Genomic DNA, 24,437 nt, shown 5'->3' with positions numbered 1-24,437 from the left:
AGTGGGTCCCATGTGTAGCTACAATGAAGGTGTCCAAGAATAAAAGTAGAAACTCTAGAAGAAAATGTCTACTTTTTCCTGCCTCTGGGGTATTAGCCATTTATAGATCCACTGCCTAGAAGCTGGAATTAATTAAAGCCTATATTTGTAAAAAAATGCAATAATAATATAATTTCACTTAAATTTTACCTGTAAAATTAAAATTTTACTTGAACACCATTATCATAATTTTACAATGTACATTTACCATTTTTTTGTTCCCTTTCACCACATCTCTTTTTCCAGTCTTCTCTGTCTAGTCACTGTCAACCAAGGTTTTCAAATGTCAGTCCATTCCCAACTCACCATCCTTGGCGATCACTGCACTCTCTTTAGTCATGGTGGCATCCTCACTGAGGCCGCACATGTTTTCAGAAAAGACCCGGAAGTAATATTCATTCCCTATGACCAATTCAGTAATGGTGGCACTGGTTCGGTGATAATGCTCAATGACAGTAAACCATTCCTAAATGAAAAAAAAATAATAACTGGAGGAAAATCACCTAAAAGTATACAGTTTTTCTAACTGTAGATTGGGATAAATAACAAGGATGCTTTATTAACAAAAAGAAAAAAGATCACTCATTTTTATATGGAGAGTAATAATATATGTTGTTAAAATGTGTTGAAACAATGTATATTTTGTTTAATATTTTACAACTTATTTGCAATTGACTACGTAATTTAATCTTCATGTACACATTAGATTCATATACCCTAGATGTCATCTACTATCTTTATATTTTTTCATAACCTTTAGGTGTCTGTCATCTATTTATCTACCTGTCTACCTACCTATTTGTCTTCCTAGCTATCTTTTGTAGAATAAAGTATAACTACAGAATTTTAGTGCCAACTTATTATGAGAAAGACCTGAAGCTAAATCACTAGAGAAACATTAGTAATATCCAGTACATTTACTTAACATTATTATTATATATCTTTTTCTTTTTGAGACAGGATCTCGCTCTGTCACCCAGGCTGGAGTGCAGTGATGCGATCTTGGCTTACTACAGTCTTGACCTCCCGGGCTCAATAGACCCTTTCACCTCAGCCTCCCGAGTAACTGGGACTACAGGCACGTGCTACCACACCCAGCTAATTTATTTTTTATAGAGCGGAGGTCTCCCTATGTTGTCCAGGCTGGTCTCAAACTCCTGGGCTCAAGCAATCCTCCTGCCTCAGCCTTCCAAAATGCTAGGACTACAGGTATGAGCCACTGCTCCCAGCTGATATTATTAACTTTGGTTCTGTTTTTTCTTTTTGAGATGGAGTCTTGCTCTGTCATCCTGGCTAGAGTACAGTGGCACAATCTCAGCTCACTACAACCTCCGCCTTCCGGGTTCAAGCAATTCTCCTGCCTCAGCCTCCCAAGTAGCTGGGATTTCAGGCGTGAGAAAACCTGGTGATCTTTAGCAAGTCATTTATCCTCTGTGAGCCTCAGTTTCCTCATCTATAAAATAAGTTTATAATAAGTCATACTCCAACAAGGTTGCTTTTTAAACACTTTAAGCCAGGGGTTTTCAATCTTTTGGCTTCCCTGGAAAAAGAATTGTCTTGGGCCACACATAAAATACACTAATGCTAACGACAGCTGATGAGCTGAAAAAAAATCATAAAAAAACTTATAACGTTTTAAGAAAGTTTACAAATATGTGTTGGGCTGCATTCAAAGCCGTCCTGGGTTGCATGCGGCCCGTGGGCCACTGGTTGGACAAACTTGCATTAAGCTCTTTTTCTCCTTCAGACCTTTCTGCATTTGCACATGCTGTAACCTTGTAGAATCTTTCTTTTCTAACTGGTGTCTGTCTTTTTTCTTTTTTGTAGACATAAGTGCACAGTATCCAACATTTATTTCACAAGGAGAAAGAGTTGCATGGGTGTAAATCTGAGTCAAGTTCTCGAGTAAATATTTGTTAAATGAATGAGCTTATTGAATTCTACTGAGCATTGAACCAGTTGCTTTTTATCATTTTAGCTTTGTAATAATCAAGCAAGGGATATTTGTGCCCCCATTATATAGATGAGGAAAATAGAGATCAAAGAGCTCAAGTGATTGTGGTCACATGTGGTCCTTATACATGTGGTCTTAGGTAGCAATGCTGGGGTTCAAGTCCAGCTCTGTGGCTCCACAGGTCTTTTCCTTTCTGCTCTGCCACATCACTTCTCCACAGCCCCAGTTGGCTCCTCACCAGTGAGGCCCTTGTGCCACCTCCTTTACCTCTGATGAAATGTGCTTTTGCTGCTGATGAACCAGACAAAGCCAGACCTTACCATGCTCTTCTTGTCAGCCTTCTGGATGGTATACCCTGTGATAGCAGCATTTCCATCATCCTTTGGTGGAGTCCATGTGAGAGCGACATTTTCTCCCCAGACATCCTCAATCTTCACAGTTTGGGGTGGACCTGGACGGTCTACAGGATGAATTCATGGTGTCACTGCAAGGTCACTTTCTTTCCCAGTCTACATTTTGTTTCATGAGGATATTTTAAAAGACCCTTTCCTCTGTTAACAGGAGGCATCACTCTTCTAGACCCTACCATGGGGGCTTCTGAGACCCTTTGCCTTCCAGTAGAATGGAGCCAGGCCAGATCAAAGGGCATAGAGCAGCCTCAACACTCCCTTCAACTTAACAAAACTGAAAAAGGATTAGCCAGTGGGAAAAGAGTGCTTAATTTAAAAGGAATGACCCTTTAAGGTAGGAGGCTGTTATAGGAAGTTGCCCCTTTGGTTAGAGCAACTTTCAACAAATTTACTGAAACACAATGATAACAATGGTTGGAAACAAGGCTTTTTCTAGCTCTGCTCTTAAATTTCTTTCTTTCTTTTCTTTTTTTTTTGGAGACAGAGTCTCAGTCTGTCACCCAGGCTGAGTGCAGTGGTGCAATCTTGGCTCACAGCAACCTCCTCCTCCCAGGTTCAAGCGATTTTCATGCCTCAGCCTCCCAAGTAGCTGGAACCACAAGTTTGTGCCACAATGTCTGGCTAATTTTTGCATTTTTAGTACAGACAGGTTTTTACCATGTTGACCAGGCTTGTCTCAAATTCCTGGCCCCAAATGATCTGCCCGCCTCCCAAAGTGCTGGTATTACAGGTGTGAGCCACCCCACCCGGCCTTAAATTTATTTCTTGACATTGCAAAAATTACAGTATAATTTAAGTGAGAGGGGTCCATCCATAAGGGGTCCTTCCTCTATTCCCCTGACTCTGGACAGAAGTAAGCACTAATCTTATTTATTCTTTGGGCAAGTGAGTATCTAACTACTCTGGCAGGATCAAAGAATTCAGTGTTTAACTGTTCAGTTTTGCTTAAGTACATCTTCCTTATATTAATATTAAAAAAAATTCTTCATTCTCCATGAAAACTTTGTTAGTAAATTTTAGGTGTAGTAAGAAACATGTTAAACTATAGCTAGAATCTATAATGTCTAGAATGTAAGAATTCAACATAAGAAATAATTTTATCATCAGGGAGATGAGAAACTAAGAGTAAGAGAGTGCTGGATTGTAGAATAGTGCAGAAGGATTTCACTGAAAAGTACATTCATTAATTTTCTTGAACATATATGCCTTAAATCTCCCATGATTAGTCCTTTGAGTTGGTGAGAATTCATTCTGAAATGGTAACAAATCTTACTGTCTTTTTTTTGGAGACAGAGTCTCACTCTGTCACCCAGGCTAGAGTGCAGTGGCGTGATCTCAGCTCACTGCAACTTCCACCTCCCGGGTTCAAGCGATTCTCCTGCCTCAGTTTCCCAAATAGCTGGGATTACACCATGCCCAGCTAATTTTTGTATTTTTAGTAGAGACGGGGCTTCACAATGTTGGCCAGGCTGGTCTTGAACTCCTGACCCCAAGTGATCTGCCTACGTTGGCCTCCCAAAGTACTGGGATTACAGGTGTAAGCTATCACGCCCGGCCTAATTTATCTATTTTTAAAAAACAAATCTAAAAAAAGAGTTTTATGTAGAGCCAGCCTAACAAAACTCCTGCTCTTGCCTTAGGGACAAGGACAATTCATCCCTATACTGCTTTGACAGAACATTCTGGTTCCTTCATCTAAACCTACCAATGATCTGGATGTCAATTGATGCGGTCTCCACGAATTTGTCCACTTTGACTTGCAGATCGTATTTCCCAGAGTGACTCCTCTCTGCTTTTCTAATAAATATGATTGTATCAGTCTCAGAGTTGCGAATGTTTATTTGATTCTTATCGATTTCTGCACCATCCTTCTTCCAAGTTAATTCTGGTCTTGGTTTTCCCTAAAAAGAAAGACAGCAAAAGCAGAGGGGGTAAATCATATTGTCTCAAGATGTTTCTTCAGCATTATGAGAAGGACAATGACTTAACCCATTCTAGGCAGGGCTGGAAACCACCACCCTTCTCGTCTGGTGGTGAGCAATTACAGCAGCAAAGCTGTAATCTGTATCTTATGTGCAAGGCACTACCTTAGGTACATAACATTGATTATTTTCCTTAATCTTCACGTCAAGCTTATTATCATTATCCTCATTTTTTGGATAGAGAAGTTAAATAATTTGCCCAACGTCTTGCAGTTAAGTAAACACTGGAACCAGGTCTCCCAGCTGGGTCTCCTAGGCCCCAAAAGCCTACACAACACAGGATAATTGTTAAGAGCATGGACTCTGGGGCCCTGGAATCTATATCTAGCTCCTGACCACTTAACGTCTGTGTGACCCTGGGCAAATTACTTACTAAGCTTTCTGTGCCTCAACGGGAATAATGGTAGTACCTATCTCAAAGAGTGGTTATAAAGATTAAAGTCCTGAGAAAGCTTCTGCCAAATACATAAGTTTTTGTAGTTAATATCATCTAAAATTTTTTTTGACAGAGTTTGGCTCTTGTCGCCCAGACTGGAGTGCAGTGGCACAATCTTGGCTCACTGTAACCTCCACCTCTTGGGTTCAAGGGATTCTCCTGCCTCACCCTCCCAAATAGCTGGGTTTATAGGCACGCACCACCATGCCTGGCTAATTTTTGTAGTTGTTAGTATAAACAGGGTTTCACCAAGTTGGCCAGGCTGGTCTCAAACTCCTGACCTCATGTGATTCACACGCCTCAGCTTTCCAAAGTGCTGGGATTACGGGTGTGAGCCACCGTGCCCGGCCAATATCATCTAAATGTTAGTGATTATTATTCTACTGTCCTGTGCTGCTCATTTTAGACTTGTCTAGAATTCTCTCTCTGTTCCCTCTCACTGTTGAAACTATTCTTTAAGAGCAGAATTTAAGAAATCATAATCCCATTCATGAACCTGAGTTTCCATTTCTATTACAAAGGAATTTCCTAGAATCCCTGAGCATCCAGGCGTACCCTGGCAGACAGGAACCAAGCATGAATTCTGTCAGCTAAGGCACAGCTTTCCTGTGGGCTCTGAACATGGCTAGGTTATAATAAGAGATGTAGAGCTACACACCAAACCACTGCTTCAGAGCCTGAAGAGTGGTTGGGGATGTTCAGACTCACACATGGGAAGCAGAGAATGACATTGTTGAAGATAGGGAAAAACAGTTCAAGCTTCTTTCCTTAAATGTACAACTTGCTGTTAGCCACTAGGGAAAAATGTGGGTTCTCTAATAATATACAGAGTGAACAAAACCACTGAATTAAGTGACGGGGACATGGACTCTGTTCTTGGCCCTACCATTGACTTTCTGTGTGACATTGGGCAAGTCACTTAACTTCCCTGTCAGTTTCTTCCCCTCTCAAGCAAGGTAAGGAAATCTGGCCTTCCTGCCTCACAGGGTGTTTCTGAGGATCAAATGAGAAAATGTTTGTGAACTCTAGAGATTACACAAATATACAAACATCACACTTTGGTCTCATCTCCCTTCCTGGGGGCTGAACAGTCTCTGGGATGCCAGATCTATGGGGGTCCCTGTTCTCATGATTTTTTCTCTCTCGGACTCAGTGACAGAAACTGAACACGTAGACCCCCAGATCTGGGAACTGGGATTAGCTGTGGTGGCAGGAACGATGTGGAGACTTGAGGGCTGACTCAGCAGCCCCAGTGCAGGGTTGGGGCTGGGTCCCCCATACCTGCCTTGTTGTCACTTCTGGTTTTATTTGATGCTGCAGGAGAAAGAAAGTGAGAAGAACCTTGCCAAGCCAGCCACTTCCTCCTCAGCTGTGTTCCGCTTCACTTCCTCCTTGGCTTTCACTCTGATTTCATGCCGGGGGTATGTAGTACACAATGCCTCTCCTTAGGTTTGCACCCGGAGTGCAATGAGGATGGCCTGAATTGGCCATCCCTTTAGTTTGGTTTCATGGGATCCTGGGTTTGAACAGAGTTCTCTCTGTGTGTGTGTGTGTGTGTGTGTGTGTGTGTGTATGTGTGTATGAGTGTCAAATGTGTGTAGAGACCTACATTCTAAGGCCAGGCTGGCTGGTACGATAGCCACAAGGTACATGTGGCTATTTAAATTAAAATTAAAATTAAAGAAAATTAAAAATTTATTTCTCCAGTCACACTAGTTCCTGGTTAGACGTTTCAAGTGCTCAACAGCCTCATGTGGCTAGTGGCTACCATACTGGACAGCACTGATATAGAACATTTCTAACATTGAAGAAAGTTCTATTGAACAGCACTGTCTGGAGGGGTCATATGAATAGGGAGCTGGAGAGTAAGGGTTGGCAGGTGCAGGGCATGTGTGTGTATTTGTATAAGACCAAAATTGACTATTGTAAGTAAAGACTAGTGAATTTTGTGAAGAACAGATTCTTTTGCTGGAACAATGATTTAATATTGTTCATATATTTCAGTTAGTGTCATCGTGGTTTCAAATTTCAGTTGTCCCCCTTATTGAAATTATTTTGGTTTGGGGTCATTGTGGGAACTAAGCACACACTGTTTTCCTGAATGTTACACTGAGAGCTTCACTTAAAATGATGGGTTTTACAAGTGTATAGGAACAAAAGAATCTTCAAGCATTTCTTCACTTGGTATCTCCTTGATGTTTCTTCCCTGCCCACCATAGTCCCTGAACTTCAGGCAAGACTATATCTCATTTGTCTCATGCAGAAAGAAAATCTATGACGGTTTCTATAGATTTCTCTGTTTTGATAGCAGGAGATTGCTTAATCATTCTCCAATACTCTTTCATTCTTTATTTACCTCCTCTCCCTCTGAGGAAATCCTGAATCATGATGAACTTAAATGCTAGAGTACCTCTTCCTACTTCCTAAACTAACCCAGCCCTGGAAAGAGAAAAAGAGCGACCCTTGAACTCTTACCTGGAAAGGTATAACCAGATTGACAGCTTCTCCAACTCTGCGGATATAGGTTTGCTTCAGGTGTCTTGGGATGCGAATCTTTGGAGGTTCTGAGAGAGGGTAAAACGGAACAATTTTGCAATCAGTCTGGTGTCTGAAAATAGCCTTACAAAAGCAAAATGGCATGATGCTCGCCAGCATACCCTTGTGGTCATATCTCTGCAATAAAATCTGAGATGTGCCACTAACAGACGATATATGGTAACTGGTTCAAAATGTGTGTGTGTGTGTGTTTTTCCACGCAGAGATGTTTTAACAGTTCGACTCAGCAAAATTTATCCCTGACATCCTTGGCTCTATTGCAACTTTGTATTTTTATTGTTATAATAAGCCTAAAGCAACTTTATAGAAAAATACATTTCTCTTAGGGCCTTATACATACTATGCATACTTTTAATAGTTTCTTTTTATTTTTTTTTCAGACAGAGTCTCTCCCTGTTGCCCAGGCTGGAGTGCAGTGGCATTGCTCACTGCAACCTCCGCCTCCTGGGTTCAAGCGATTCTCATGTCTCAGCCTCCCAAGTAGCTGAGACTACAGGCACATGCCACCATGCCTGACTAATTTTTGTATTTTTAGTAGAGATGGGATTTTGCCATGTTGGCCAGGCTAGTCTCAAACTTGTGACCTCAGGTGATCCACCTGCCTTAGTCTCCCAAAGTGCTGGGATTACCGGCATGAGCCACCACATCTGGCCAGTCATTCATAGTTTCTAACAGTGAGTATATTTGCCAGGGAACATTCCACAAAAGATCTATAGGCACCACATTAGCTGGGAGGACTGTCCATTCTTCCTTACCAGAAAAAAACAAAATGTTAGCACCCAGCACTTGCTATTTAGGTGACTCTGTTGGAGTTTGACAGTAACTTTCTCCCTGTGTGACAATGGTGAAGTACATAATAGGCAACCCTGGCCCACTGTGTATTAATATTCATTAATTAAACATCATGAAGATACTAGAGCATGTCACTGCAAATCCATCAGGAGCAGGGAGTCAAAGGCTCATAGGCTCACAGGGATGAAGCAGTTCTTCTTACTTATTTCCTCAAGTAAAAGTGGAGCTTCTGTGCAAAAAAGTCACCTATTCATCCTCCAACTCAGTTGTATGGTGCTTTTCCTGGGGACAACCATTGTACTGCAGTGTGCAGCCTAAGTACTTCAGACATACTTTGCATTTCATTGTCACACAAGTCTAGAAAAAAACATACTCAAGAGCCAAGATTTGACCAAAGTTATTATTCTTATTCTTGTTTTGTTTTGTTTGAGACAAGGTCTTGCTCTGTCACCCAGGCTGAAGTGCAGTGGCGTGATCTTGGCTCACTGCAGCCTCCGCCTCCTGGGTTCAAGCGATTCTCCCACCTCCGCCTCCTGCGTAGCTGGGACCACAGGTGTGCGCTACCACACCCAGCAAATTTTTGTATTTTTAGTAGAGACGTCGTTTTGCCATGTTCCCCAGGCTGGTCTCAAACTCCTGGGCTTAAGTGATCTGCCCGCCTCAGCCTCCCAAAGAAGTGGAATTACAGGCATGAGGCATTGTGCTCAGCCAAAATTAATTATTTTTATGCTTTATTAAGAACACTCTAAGAGCCAGGCGTGGTGGCTCACGCCTGTAATCCCAGCACTTTGGGAGGCTGAGGCAGGTGGATCACTTGAGGTCAGGAGTTCAAGACCAGCCTGACCAACATGGTGAAACCCTGTCTCTACTAAAAAATACCAAAAAATTTAGCCAGGCATAGTGGTGCACATCTATAATCCCAACTACTTGGGAGGCTGAGGCAGGAGAATTGCTTGAACCTGGGAGGCAGAGGTTGCAGTGGCCAAGATTGTGCCATTGCACTCCAGCCTAGGCAACAAGAGCAAAACTCCATCTCAAAAAAAAAAAAAAAAAAGGCTCTAAGGCAAAACTGGCCCTTTTATTTCAACTGTTGAGTGCATGGTGGTGAGGAAGGCAAGGCTGGCTAAGGTACAAATAATACATTCATAATATTATGAAAATAGTTCTGACCCTGCAGATTCATTGGAGGCATATGGCTGTTGTAGGGATTGTTTGCATGGTTGTATTAACATACTCTCTCTCCACTGTGAATAGGCAGCCCAGCCAGAGTTGGCTCCTGGAACCAGGAGAGGTTAACTAACTGGTCCTCAGAGTACCAAGATAAACCTGAAGGTGATCTCCCACATTGCCTGAAGAGAGCTTTTTTGTTAAGTTCTAACTGTTAGGAAGCATTAACAAAATATCAAACGAGTAACAACAAAATAGGAGGTTTTGAGAAAGAAAGTAGTTTGAAGAAAAAAAAAGTGAACAATGTAAAATGGAGTCTAAATTTTGAAAGCCTTGTCACCTACCTATGACTTCCTTCACGAGAATGGGCTGAGAATAGTACTTGGGTTCGCTGGCACCAGCTGCATTAACAGCCTTCACACGCACAAAGATCTTTGCATCTGTTGGCAGACCTGTGATGGTGAACTTCGTCTTGTCGATCAGATCTTTGTTTGCAACTATCCAATCCTCAGCTGAAGTCCGTAAAAGAAAAGGAAAAGAAGGAGGAACGCTGTTTAGTGAAAAAAATCATCTTAACCGTTACAGTCAACTCCAAATTAGTATTTTGCTCATAATAATACATCACTTAGAGAGATTATGACTTTGATCTGGACTCCGACTACATGGGTAGACATTTTTCATATATTAAATAAAAAACAGCCTAAAATAGCTAACATAAATAATAGGAAAAATAAACTATAAGATTCTGCTGTTTCTGAAAAATCTTTGTTCAGCATGAAAGCATCCTGAGTAATAGTAACTGTCCACAAGAATTTTGTAGCAGTTTTATTCCAATTTGGTTTTATAATGATTCATGCAATCATGATAGCTAGCCATCTATACACATTAAAGTTCAGAAAAACAGGAAAAGGCTATCTTTATGAATGAGAGACATTGACGTTTATAGTCATATAATATGTTTTTATCTTGGCTGATTTACTCTTGTAAGACACTGACATGGGTATAGAGAACCTGATCATATTTATTCACATTGATGAAGAGAAAAAGCTTATATCACAAAGAGAAAACACAGTTCATGGGCTGATTCCTCATAAGGAGTTGGTACCATTCTATCCTTGCAACCAAAATCTAATTTTAAAAAGTTTTTGGCAGCTTGTGTACCACATCAAGAGAATTTTAACCCAGCATTGAGGGCTTACAAATGTTTCAGCATCTAAAAGTTAGTATGCATTTTGCCCACAGGAAGAAAGGAGACTTTGATCCCACACTATTAACTCACTGCTCCCTCTCCCCCAACTCTAAGGATGTATGTGTGTGTGTGTGTATGTGTGTGTGTGTTTGTGTGTGTGTGTGTATGTGTATGTTTGTGTGTGTGTGTGTGTGTGTGTGTGTGTGTGAGATGAGTATTCTTCATGCTTGGTCATTCAATATTCCCAGAAACATTATAATATAGTAAGAAAATTTGAGAGCTTCACAAAATACTTTACCTGGCAGATCATAGGCAGCCTCCCCATTTTCATCAGACTGTTTTGCTGATGTACCTTTGAGAATCCGTCATTAAAATTAATTAAAGACACCCACTTTCACACCAGAAGAATATCGTATCAGCAGTCAGCATTCTCTGTTAGTAAAGTATGCAAAGTGTGCAAAGAGATTTGTCCTCAGAGTAGTGACGGAAGAGACCAAACGCTGTTAGGGGGGTTCCTCAGGAGAGCACAGCCTGCTCTGTGCAGACTGTGGCTTCTGTCCTGAGGCACCTGCCACAAAGAAAAGGAGAAAAAAGAAAAGAATAGAGAAGAGGAGAAAGGAGGCTGGGACACCTCCAGCGGTGGGAAGAAGAGATAGAAAAGAACAAAGCAAGACCCTGAAGAAAACAGAGGAGCAGGTCCTGGAATCTGCGGGGAAGCAGCGCACAGTGAGACAGTCTATCCTTGTGCCTGTCTCTGCCGCCCTGGCAGGGGAGGATTCTCTTGGGTGCCCAGGGAACACAGTGCTCCCACAGTGGGGCTCCCTCATTCAAGACTGGGAGTGCAGGCCCTTGGGATAAGGCCAGCCCTGTTTTACCAGGGCCCAAGTTCTGAATAGAATCGCCCCAGCAGCTCAGGAGGCAGCCCTGGTTCCCATGACGATGAACTCTGTCAAGAAAACAAATTGAGCCTGCCCGGAGTCCCGCATCCCACATGGGCGGCTCACAGGGTGGTCTTGGGAATACCCACTGGCTTGGGATGATGACTTTCTCGGTATCAGGAGAGGAGTGGAGGCATTGGGGACTGGACTGGCTGTCCCTTGGAACTTTTGCCTCTTTCTTGTTCTAACCCTACCAGGAGTATCAAGGAGAAGGGGCAGGCAGCTAGAATATCCTGGCAGCTAGGAAGGCATGTGGAGAATAAAAATTCCTTATGTCTTTGAAAAACAGATACATCTTTAAACAAATGGTCTGCTTGGGAGCTTCTGTGTCGGTATTTTCATAGTCAAGAGACAGTGGATGAGAAAGTGAAAATAAGAGACTCAGAAAACATGTACAAAAGAGTGAAGAACTAGTAAAAGAGACAATTTCAAGAGAAAACAGGACGAAACAAGACCAGAGGGGGAACAAAAATAGCCCATCTCTTCACATTGGAACCACTTTAATTGGGGAAACACAGACAAAGAAGATGGTGTCCCAGGGGATGAGGAAGGAACACGTAAGTTATTTAACATGTGAGGAGAATTTTTAAGAAAGGAAAGAAAAAACTAGAGTGCAGAAAGAAAACGAAGAAGAGTAAAATGCTGCAGGCATTAAAAAAATTATAACAAAACAGAAACAAGAGAAAGGCAGAGTCCAAAACCACACACGATCTTACAAAACAAAGAATTCTCTTACAGAATAAAACCTGACGTCTCTAAAAGCATTAAACACTATAGAAAATTAGTCTGGAGAACAACAGCCATTAAAAGAGAATGAAGAGTCGGCAGCCACATAAAGAAAATAAGAAAAGACTGCAAGAAGAAAGAGATACACGTTGTGAGAGAACTCCCATAGAAAGCTAATTCCAAAACGTTACTCGGCAAAATATATACATAATAATGACTGTGTACATATACATATGTATACACGGATATACATATGTATCTACACAGACCACACGCAAAATTTTGTAAAATACACTTCGTTGTATTTTATCTAAGGTGGGTAACGTCAAAATGACAGCCATCTATCATTTTGCTGTATCTTCTTACTTTTTAAACCTATCAGAAAGAAAAGAGTAAAGAATTTGCTCGATTCATACATACACAAAAGGTTTATGCTCAAAGGCCACATCACTCATAAGATTGGGATATTCTGCTGGCTGGACAATACAACAAAACAGAATGGAGTGCTCATGATTTTTTTAAACGGGGGCAGGAGGATGGAAGAGGAATAAACTGAAGTGCTCAAGAATTTACTTGTTGCATTAGTGACACTATCCCTTTCCCTTACTGGGTTAACCCTGGGAAGTTTCTGATGTTTCCACTGCTTTTGGTTAGTGGCTTTTTAAATCCTGAAGAAACCAATCATAGGACTCCGTGTGTGGAGTAGGCACAAGAGGGATTGAGGGGTGTCAGGATACTTCATTGTCCTTCTCCTCTTCTTCCCTCCAGAACAGAGGTGAGCATTTCCACAGGTGCCCCAATCCGGGCACCTGGTATTTCTTTTTCAGCAGTTTTCTCTTCATAGGAAGTTTCTTCTCCATAGTGAGTTTCCTCCAGGGGAGGTGCATTTGTGTTCACATTCCTGATTTCCCAAATGTGCTTCGTAACCTCCTTCCTTCATTTGGAGGATCTATGTTAAAGTTTGGTGTCCAAAGAGTTTTCTTGGAGGTGAAGTCTTGGGCTACTGTTTGTGGAATTTGAACAAGTTTCCTGGGAGATTGTTTACCTACCATCATCTAGAATGGAACCCAAGTCCACAGCCATTTTCAAATGTCATCCCTTTCCAGTTATGGCAAATAAGAAACCAAGAAACACAACAGGATTTTGGTAAGTTTCACATTCTTTTGGTTTTCGGGTAATTCTGGCCCATATTTTCTTCTGTCATTTTTTCTTTTTCTATTATTTCTATCAGTGATTTTAAAAATTTATGGCCTTGTTTCTCTTCCCCTCCTAAATTAAACTGATTACATTTTTATATCCTCAACTTCTGAGATAAGTTACTGCTACATATGGAACTGATTTCTTATATGCTCAAGGATTTAATGCTGCTTCCTTTAAAACTAAGAGCGGTTCTTAATTCATCTTATTTTTAGATGAAGGCAGGTGATGATCACTAGCCAAATATGTAGTCTCCCTTTATTACCCAAAATAGGTCACTCTTTTGCTAGCTCACTTCGGCCAAGTATAGGTTTTAGAATTTCCAACTGGCTTCATCATAACTAGACTTTTATATTGCTGTGGTGCAATCCAATTCCACCAGTTTAAGAAGTGGAAGTCCCCAAAGTTTTGCTACAATCTCTTCCTCCCATGTCTTAGTTCAATTATGGTGTCCAATCTGGCAGCCTAGCCAAGGTATTTTTGAGATATCAATTTATAAGCACCAAGGACTGAAAAAGGACTTAGTTTGTATACATCTCAGAAGGATGACGTTTGGCTTGATCTTATTTTCGTAGGAAGGTGATGCGTTCTCAAGAAAGAGAGACAAAAGAAAGGGGAGGGACATATCTCACCTATTGATGACAGTATTCGTTTTATCTACTGGTTGTACTTACTTCCTTCAAAGCAATACTCTAGCACATAGCCATCTAAACCTGCTGCACCAATGTGGTCTGGGGGGCGCCACCTCATCGTGACAGTCGTGTCAGTGACAGAGTCCACAGTCAGAAGAGTAGGAGGGCTCGTTACAGCTTAAAGATAAAAGAGACAGAAAAGAATAAACTATTTACTACACAGCTACAGTGCAAGAACTGTGATAAAATCAATGGGGATACAAATAAAAATAGACACAAAAGCCCTACATCTTAATGGAATTCAGTGAAGACACCTTGAGCATGGATGTGTGCAAGCAAAGAGCTGATCAATGTGAGAATTTTGGAAATGCTGTCGTGTGTTTTTTCCAAATTGAGAAGCTGGTGTGGGAAGCTGGGAGGCCCAAGGAAGTTGAAGAAGGCAAGGTTTGGGATCTAATGATCTAGAGTAATTTTCCCATTGCTCTCTAATTTCCAAGTGCAAACTCTTGTATTACATTTTTTTCCATTGAAAAAAATACCTCATTGCCATAAAATAATGGAGATGTCTTTTTTTTTTTTGCCTTCACTGAACTAACTTTTTTGATTTAATAGATAACATTTAAGGTGTGACCATAAAGCAAAGAAACCAGTTTCCAAGTGTAGCCTGTTGAACCGATCTCAATTTGTTTCAGTGATAGTTGTTTACACTAAGCTGGGTTATATTAATAGGTTAATACCTTCAGAAGGGCAAATGGAAAGTACTCATATGTCCACGGACTCAGCAACATGTTTTCAGTGGGGAATGGCAACCAGAGCCACCCACAGTTGGCACTGGAATTATGGTAATGAATTCCAGGGCCTATGTTTTGAAGTTATTCAACTTGACCAAACCCACTTTTTAATTTCTTAGACATAAAATTGGCCCTAACTGTTTCAAGCTCCTGCCCACCTACAACTCTAAGAAGTGTCCAGGCCTGTTTCAGTTAGGGATCAGAGAGAAAGCAGTCATACTCTGGGTCAATGATTCTGATGACAAAGACTCATCTCTCTTGACTTACCCAAAGGAACAAAAGGCCTAGAGGGCATACTGGGCTTGGAGATGCCAATGGCATTGACTGCAAAGATGCGGACCTCATAGGCCACACCTTCAATCATCTTCTTGGGCTCAAAAGTTGTTTCTTTGCAGAGATCAAAATTCAGCCTCATCCACCTGGAGCTTTGTTTCTTCTTCCTCTCAATAAAATATCCTGCAGGTATGCAAAATGAAAACTAAGGTTTTTCCTTGGTCTCTGAAATTAAACTTTGTCAGATATTAGAAGTCCTTAAAATTTTGCATTTTGTCATCAATCTATGTGAAATAGTCATACATGTATGTAAATATTTTTAACCTACCTTATTCCAAGAGAATAGAAATATTAATATAAAATACAGATAAAAATAATGGGACTAAGAAATTAAAATTATACTACAAAGAGAAGAAAAATGGATCACAGATAAGTCAGCCATAGCAACTTAGTCACTGTAGGTGAACAATATAATCAGAGGCAATGTAGTTGACTCTGAGTCCCAACAAGGAAGATAAGAAGGGGGAAATGACCAGTTTCGTGAGTCTCACCATTAGCAAAGAGAAAAAATTCTCATGGCCTAGGGGAAGCAAATGCTTCTAAGCATTTAAATATTTTTGCTTTTCTTTCTTTGTTTCTTTTTTTTTTTGAGACAGAGTCTCACTCTGTTGCACAGGCTGGAGTGCAGTGGTGTGATCTTGGCTCACTGCAACCTCCACGCCCCTGGGCCCAAGTGATCCTCCCACCTCAGCCTCCTAAGTAGTGAGTAGCTGGGACCACAGGTGCGCACCACCATGCCCGGCTAATTTTTGTATTTTTAACAGAGGTGGAGTTTTACCATGTTGGCGAGACTGGTCTCGAATTCCTGGCTTCAAGTGATCCACCCCCCTAGGCCCCTCAAAGTGATGGGATTACAGGTATGAGCCACAATGCTCAGCCTAATTATTTAATTCTAAAAGAAATTTCTTCATAGACAAAATCATGTAGAATCAGACATTCACTGGCTAGGATGGTGGAAGTTGGGCTTATAGTTGCTTCAAAATTAGTGTGTATAAACGTCAAACAAAAAGAAAACCAGCAATCAGATGATATTCATCAGAGCTATTTAAATCTCAAGTAATTACAGAGCATCTCAACATATATATTTCATTTTGAGTGCATAAAGTCACAGTAAAATAGGTTTTCTTCTAAATGCAATATTTTAAAATGTGCTCTGTATGAAGATGTGTAAAGAGGACACAACTGTACTGGCAGTTACACAGACTAACCAACATGCAGTTACCTAGGATTGGAGAGCCTCCGTCGTAGGCAGGAGGCTCCCAGTTCATGATACACCAGTCATCTCCCACCTCTGTCACAGTCGGTGCCACTGGAGGATCAGGGAAGTCTGTGGCAGACAAAAAATAGGATAAAGTAAAATAAGGAAGGGGGAGTAGAAAAAAAAAGTTAACAGGAAAATATGTTTCTTGGTGATAATCATTGAAACTGTTATTTCTGAGTACTTTTCCATGTTTATTGAATTATGCTTATGATATGGTTTGGCTGTGTCCCCATCCAAATCTCATTTTGAATTGTAGCTCCCGTAATTCCCACATGTTGTGGGAGGGACCTGGTGGGAGAGAATTGAATCATAGGGGCAATTTCCCATACACTGTTCTCGTGGTAGTGAGTAAGTCTCAAGGGATCTGAGGGTTCTGTAAGGGGAAACCCCTTTGGCTTGGTTCTCACACTTTCTGTCGTCTGCTGCCATGTAAGACATGGCTTTTACCATCCACCATGATTGTGAGGCCTCTCCAGCTACAAGGAACTGTGAGTCCATTAAACCTCTTTTTCTTTACAAATTACCCAGTCTCTAGTAGGCCTTTATCAGCAACGTGAATACAGACTAATACAAGTTAGTAACTAATTTGGGCAAAAATTTGTGCTCAATATGGGATAAGGGAAGATGAGCCCACCCCTTGCCCCAAGTAAAAATAATGATGTCTCCAAATCCCTTAAACCAGTGTCCCAACATTACAGAATAAGCCCCATATGAAACCCAAGACTCTCATTCCTTACCTTGAAAATGTTAACCAAGAAATTATTGTCTAAATGTTGAATATGGTTGCTGTGGTTGTTGTTTTTAACTACAAAGTGAACTTCCACAGAACTGAATCAAGGAGTTTTACAAGACTCAAGATGTTGGCTTGTAGCAATCCAAGTCAAAAATGGCAAGTCACAATATCTTGTAAGTATAGTTCGGTGTCTGATAAAAATGACCTTAGTTTTTGGTCAATTTGAAATATGTCATTTAAGGAGAAACTAAAGTAAGAAGAGGAGAGCATCAGACCTTGGAACAGTAGTAATCTACCAGACTCATTTTATTCAGTTTTGGGCTTAGGAAAAATGCGCTTAGATAGTTGTCTAAGGACCAAGGCAGATCTTATCCCTCTGTAATGATTGTGATGTGGGAAGTTATTTAGCAATTGTGTTTCAGTGATGTTTAAAGGGCACCAAAAGGGAATATGACTTTGGAGAGCTAATGACCAGCAACCCCAAATGGCTGACCTTAGCTATTCTTCCTCCAATGATAAGTCCTCTAGGCAAGAAAAAAAAGAAGACAAAGGAAAGACAAAGGAAGGAAACGGAAGGAAAGGACCAAGAAGGAAAGTCTACTCTGAATCTTGACATGTCAGCTTGATTCTAGAAGTGTGTTTATCTGGAGGACTTACCCACAACTTTAACATTGATGCTTGCATGTGCCTCTCCAGCTTCGTTTTTCAGATTGATGTGGTAAACACCAGAGTCATCTCTTTCAGCTACATCAATGACCAGAGTGCTGCTATCAGGGTAAGATTCTGTCCTTATCCGGCCACTGCCTTCCATAATAGCCTAAGAAGTGGAGAAACAAAATGTGGCATGATTTACACAATAACAAGGGCTACTTCAGAGTCTCTTATAAATTGAGCAATTCAGCAGCAGACTATAGAGTGTATAGTGTATAGATTATATAGTGTATTTGGTGGACTATATAGTATAACTATATAGTGTTCATGCCTATTATATGTTTTCTCAGTTTAATTCTCCCCCAACTCTAATGACAAGGTATTATTATACCATCTTACACATAAAGAAACTGAGACTTATCTTGCTCAAGGTCACACAGGTAGGAAGTAGCAGAATTGGGATTTGATCCCAAAGCCCACTAGCCACCAACTTTTCCAAGAGAAAATTGGAGGACTAAAAATACAAGTGCAGAAATGTCATTCTAGGAGAGGAGTCCCTGTGTATGAAATTAGAAACCCTCAAACTCCTATCAGAAACGAAATAATGATTTGTTCATTTTCTTAGATGTTTGGAAAATTTTAAAATACTGAAAAGGATTGAAGAAGGCTGCAAGGCCAATTTTCCATTTTCTTCTTCTAGTAAAAACACAAAAGAATGAACATCTAATTCCCAAAGTAAAGACAGAGCGAAGTTGAGCCTCCTATTATATTTTCTTTCTTTTATTTTCTTCTTCTATTTTTTCGCTTTTTTTCTTCTTTCTTAAACCTGAAATTTAAAGCAGGATTACATTTTTCTGATTCCCAGGTTGTATCTTCTATAAGACAATCAATAGCCAATATACAAAGAGGAAAAACAGAAAAGGTCAAAGTAATTTAGAATCTGGTTATTTGCCACTAAATACTAGGTAAACTCTCTACTCTTTTGTGTCTGTATTAGGACTCGTAAGTCTTCAATAACCTAAGATAGTGATCACAGTAAGAATACCTGAAATAATTCTCTAATTCTTCCATTTTGTAATAGAACAAAATTTCCTCATATCAGCCAAATTCTAATGTAAGATTTTAGTAGATGTTCTCTTTTGTTTTTATTTATTTTTTGTTTTTCTCACTCCCAAAGCTAATCCATCTCCTTTCTTTTTAATGTGAGAAAAAAATTTTATATAGGGTCATGTTACACTATCATATTCAGTTTTCTATATTTTGTTTTGTTGGCTTGCGTGTACACTGTGATTTACATAGAGCAAAATTCACAATTTTTAGAAATATAGTTCTATGAATTTTGACAAATTTATGTAATTGTATAATTACTACCACAGTCAAGATATAAACCATTTCCATCACCTTCAACCATGGCTCCAAGCTCCTTGGCAATTAAACTACACCCTACACCCTGCTCCCTGGATCCACTGGTCTAATATCTGTCCTTCGTTTTCCTTTTTCTCAAATGCCATATAACTGGAATCCAACAGTATGTAGCCTTTTGCCTTTGGCTTTTTTCTTAGCATAATACTTTTTAGATCTTTCCTTGTTGCTGCACGTATAACTAGTACATTCCTCTTTATTGCTGAGTAGTATTCCATTGTATATTCCATGTGTAGTTAGTTCAGGTATGTACCAACTGTGTGTTTGTACAATTGGACTTTTGGGTTGTTTCTGGGTTTTGACAATTATGAACAAAGCTGCTAAAAACATTCATATACAGGTTTTTGTATGGACATGTCTTCATTTTTCTTGGGTGAATGACTAGACATAGCACCATAGAATTGTATAGTAAGAACATATTTAACTTTATAAAAAACCACCAAACTATTTTCCAAAAAGGATGTACCATTTTGCTGTTACATCCACTTTGGAAAAGTGATGTGTGTACATTTCATTGTTCCATATCCTTGTCAGAACTTGATATTGTCATTTTTAAAGTGTTTTTTAAAAATGACATTAAAAATACTTTTTAAGTATACCTTCTTTCACTTAGCGTAATTATTTTAAGATTCATCCATGTTTTTGTGTATATCAGTATTTCCTTTTATTGCTGAGCAGTAGTCCATTGTATGAATATATTACAATTTGTTTATCCATTCACCTGTTGATGGACATTTGAGTTGTTTTCAGCTTTTGGATCTTACAAATAATGCTATTATGAACATTTGCTCTGGGAGTTTTTTTATTGTTGTTGATTACATTGCATTTTTTACATTGGTAACCATGTCATCTGCAAATAAAGACAGTTTTACTTCTTCCTTTCGAATATGGATGTCTTTTATTTCTTTTTCTTGTCTGGTTGCTCTGGCTAGAAGCTCAACGATGATGTTGCATAGAAGTAGTGAGAGTGGACATATCTCTCTCCTTTCTGATCTTAGAGGAAAAGCATTCACTTTTGCACTATTAAGTGGGATAATAGTTATAAAATTTTCATGGATGTTTTTTATCGTGTTGAGGAGGGTCTTTTCACTTCCTAGTTTGTTGAGAGATTTATATTAGGAATGGATCCTGGATTTTGCCAAATGTTTTTGCTGTGTCTATTGAGAGGGCTGTATTTTTTCCTACTTGTTAATATGATGACATATTAATTGATTTTCAAATATTAAACCAACTTTTGGATTCCTGAGATAAACCCTACTTTGTCATGATATATTATATATTATGCTTTTTATATATTGTTGGATTTGATTTGCTAAATTTTTTTTAGAACTTTTAAATCCATGTTCATGAATGATATTGGTTTGTAGTTTCCTTATCCTGGAATGTCTTTGTCTGGTTTTACTGTAAGGGTAATACTGGCCTTAAAGAATGAGATGGTAAATATTCTTATTCTCTCTTCTTCAATTTTGGGGAAGAGTTTGTGTAGAATTTGGTATTGTTTCTTGCTAAATGTTTGTTAGAACTGTCTAGTAAAGTCATCTAGACCTGAAATTTTCTTCGTGATACGTTTTTAATTACAAATTTCTTTTCTTTAATTGTTATAGGAAAATTCAGTACTGATTTAGTAGTATTCCACAAGTCTAATATTCACAAATATTTTCTTTTTTGTTTTTGAGATGGAGTCTTGCTCTGTTGCCCAGGCTAGAGAGCAGTGGTGTGATCGCAGCTCATTGCAACCTCCACCTCCTGGGTTCAAGCAATTCTCCTGCCTCAGCCTCCTGAGTAGCTGGGATTACAGGCACATGCCACAATGCCTGGCTAATTTTTTTGTATTTTGAGTAGAGACGGGGTTTCACCATGTTGGCCACGCTGGTCTTGATCTCCTGACCTCTAGTGATCTGCCTACTTCAGCCTCCCAAAGTGCTGGGACTACAGGCGTGAGCCACTGCACCCAGCCATAAACATTTTCTAATTTACCATATGATGTCTTTGATCCATGAATTACTTAGACATATGTTGTTTAGGTTCCAAATATTTGGGAATTTTTCCAGATATCTATTATTGATTTCTAATTAATTCCATTGTGGTCAGAAAACATATCTTGCATGACTTGAATCCTTTAATATTTATTGAGAATTATTTATTGTCCAGAATATGGTCTATCTTGTTAAATGTTCCATGTGCGGTTTAAAATAATACTCATTTTGCTTTGTGCAGTGGAGAGTTCTATAAATGTCAATCAGTTCGAAATGGTTGGTAGTATTGTTCAAGTCTTCTAAACCTTACTGATTTTCTGTCTTTTTATTGTATTAACTATTGAGAGAAGAGTATTGAAATCTTAAATTCCTCGATTTCTCCTTGCAATTTGATCTTTTTGCTATTTATTTTCAGCTTGTCCCATCTGTTCTTTGTGCCTCTTTTTCTGCCTTCTTTTGGGTTAAATATTTTTATGATTCCATTTTATTTCCTTTGTTGATTTATCAGCTATAACTCTTTGTTTTATTATTTTAGTGGCTTCTTTAGGGTTTATAGCAAACCTCTTTAACTTTTCACAACCTACCTTCAAGTGATACAACACTTCATGTAAATTACAAACAGTCCCTGACTTACAATGGTTTTAACATACAATTTTTCAACTTTATGATGGTGTGAAAGCAATATGCATTCAGCAGAAATCATACTTTGAATTCTGAATATTGATCTTTTTCCAGGCTAGCGATATGCAGTATGATACTCTCTTGTGATAGTGGGTGGCAGCAGCAAGCCTCAGCTCCCAGTTAACCATATAATCATGACGGTGAACAACTGATCTCCACAGTGTACTGTGTTGCCAGACGATTTGTCCAACTGTAGGCTAATGTAAGTATTCTGAGCATGTTTAGGTGGGCTAGGCTAAGCTATGATGCTCAGTAGGTTGGGTGTATTAAATGCCTTTTTTTTCTTTTTGAGACAAGGCCTTGCTTTGTCACTCAGGCCGCGGTGGCTCACTGCAACCTCCTCCTCCCGGGTTCAAGAATTCTCTCACTTCAGCCTCCCAAGTAGCTGGGACTACAGATGTGCACCACCACACCTGGCTAATTTTTTGTATTTTTGGTAGAGACAGGGTTTCACCATGTTGGCCAGGCTGGTCTTGAACTCCTGGCCTCAGGTGATCTGCCCACTTCTGCCTCCCAAAGTGCTGGGATTACAGGTGTGAGCCAGGGCACCCAGCTGCTTTTCAACTTAACGATATTTTCAACTTACTATGGGTTTACCTGGTGCAACTCCGTCATAAGTCAAGATGTATCTGTAGAATAAATTTATAGTAGTACAGTTCCATTTTTACCTTTACTAATTCTTACTTCTATTTCTTCCCTACTGAACTTGTATATTTGTTGTCATAAATTTCATGTATACTTATGCTATAAACCCTATAATGCATTGTCATAATTTTTGTTTAAACAGTTTTCTTTTTAAGATACTTAAATATTAAGAAAAAATCTTCCATACTGATCCATGTAGTTACTATTTCTGGTGCTCTTTGTTCCTTTGTGAAAATATTTCCAGCTGACATCACTTTCCTTCTAACTTTAAGGATTCCCGTTAACATTTCTTGTAGTGCAGGTCAGCTGGTGATGAATTCTCTCAGTTCTTTTATATCTGAAAATAATTTACTTTGCTTTCATTTTTTAAATTTATTTCTATTGAGTATAGAATCCTAGGTTGACAGGTTTTTTTGCAGTACTTTAAAGATGTTGCTTCTATTTTCTCACTGGCCATGCTTCCCAGGAAATATGCTGCCATCCTTGTCTTTGCTTCTCTTTATTTAATGTGACGTTTTTCTCTATCTGCTTTTAATATTTTTCTTCATCACTGGTTTTGAGCAGTTTGATTGTGATGGGTCTTGATGTCATTTTCTTAATGCTTCTTGTGCTTAGGGTTTATTGAGCTTCTTGCATCTCTAAGTTCATAGTTTTTACCAAATTTGGAAACTTTGTGGCCATTGTTAATTAAATTTTTTTTTCCTTCTCCTTGGGGAACTCCAGTTCTGTCCTGTCTTTGGGGACATATATTTGACTGCTTGAAGTTCTCCATAGCTCAATGGTACTCTTTTTTGTTCCCAGAAAATGGAAGAGGAGGAAATACTCCTTCTTCAACATTTTTTTGTTTTCATTAATAAACTTTATTTTTTAGAGCAATTTTAGGTTCACAACAAAATTAAGTGGAAAGTACAGACAGTTTCCATCTATCACATGTTCCCACACATGCACAACCTCTCCCACTATTAACATCCTGCACCATAGTGGTACATTTGTTACAACTGATGAACCCATGTTGACACATTATTATCACTCAAAGTTCACAGTTTCCATTAGAGTTCACTTTTGGCATTGCACATTCTATGGGTTTTGGTAAATGTATGACATGTATGCACAATTACAGTATCATACACAACAGTTTCACTGCCCTAAAAATCCTCTGTGCTTCACCTGTTCATCCCTGTCTTCTCCCTAGCCCCTGGCAACTACTAATCTTTTTACTGCCTCCATAATTTTTCTTTCTCCAGAATGTCACATAGCTGGAATTAGGCAGTATGGAATCTTTTCTGACAGGCTTCTTTCACTTAGTAATATGTGTTTAAGGCTCCTTCATGTCTTTCTTGGCCTAGTAGCTTATTGCTTTTTAGTGCTGAATAATATTCCATTGTCTGGATGTAGTGCAGTTTATGTATTCATTCACCTGCTGAAGGATATCTTGGTTGCTTCTAGATTTTGGCAATTATGAAAAAAGTTGCCATAAACACTTGTGTGCAGGGTTTTGTGGGGGCATAAGTTTTCACCTCATCTGAGTAAATACCAAGGAGCACAATTGCTGAATTGTATGGTCAGAGTGTGTTTAGTTTTGTAATAAACTGTCAAACTGTCTCCCAAAACAGCTGTGCCATTTTGCATTCCCACCCGCAATGAATGAGAGTTCCTGTTGCTCCACATCCTTCCAAGCATTTCATGTTCTTGGTGTTTTGAATTTTGTCCATTCTAATGCGTGAATGACATTGTTGTTTTAATTTGTAATACCCTAATAACATATGATATTGAACATCTTTTCATATGCTTACTCGTCATCTATATATCTTCTTTGGTGAGAAGTGTTTTTCAAGGTCTTTGCCCATTTTTTAATCAAGTTGTTCATTTTCTTATTGTTGAGTTTTAAGAGTTGTTTGTATATTTGTATAACAATTCTTTATCAGA

General features: G+C 39.3%; 1 protein-coding gene across 9 annotated transcripts in view; it reads right to left on the bottom strand.

Annotated features, from left to right (window-relative positions):
* MYBPC1 (myosin binding protein C, slow type) overlaps window positions 1-24,437 on the bottom strand; it is a 109,341-nt gene that overhangs the window by 20,105 nt on the left and 64,799 nt on the right. For 8 of the 9 annotated variants that reach the window (XM_003269916.4, XM_003269919.4, XM_003269918.4 and 5 more), the window contains 9 exons: window positions 17,794-17,953; window positions 16,365-16,469; window positions 15,077-15,265; window positions 14,061-14,195; window positions 9,681-9,848; window positions 7,297-7,385; window positions 4,109-4,304; window positions 2,314-2,453; window positions 346-505 (listed from right to left, as the gene is read on the bottom strand). In XM_003269916.4, coding sequence (XP_003269964.2) covers window positions 346-505; window positions 2,314-2,453; window positions 4,109-4,304; window positions 7,297-7,385; window positions 9,681-9,848; window positions 14,061-14,195; window positions 15,077-15,265; window positions 16,365-16,469; window positions 17,794-17,953 — 1,342 coding nt within the window. Of the gene's footprint in view, window positions 1-345; window positions 506-2,313; window positions 2,454-4,108; window positions 4,305-7,296; window positions 7,386-9,680; window positions 9,849-10,823; window positions 10,878-14,060; window positions 14,196-15,076; window positions 15,266-16,364; window positions 16,470-17,793; window positions 17,954-24,437 lie in introns of all 9 variants that reach the window. The other variant, XM_030821271.1, reaches the window with a different exon arrangement.

This window comes from Nomascus leucogenys, chromosome 10 (assembly GCF_006542625.1).
Source record: "Nomascus leucogenys isolate Asia chromosome 10, Asia_NLE_v1, whole genome shotgun sequence".
NCBI classification, from domain to species: domain Eukaryota; kingdom Metazoa; phylum Chordata; class Mammalia; order Primates; family Hylobatidae; genus Nomascus; species Nomascus leucogenys.
This window is presented reverse-complemented; position numbering and strand designations above follow the sequence as displayed.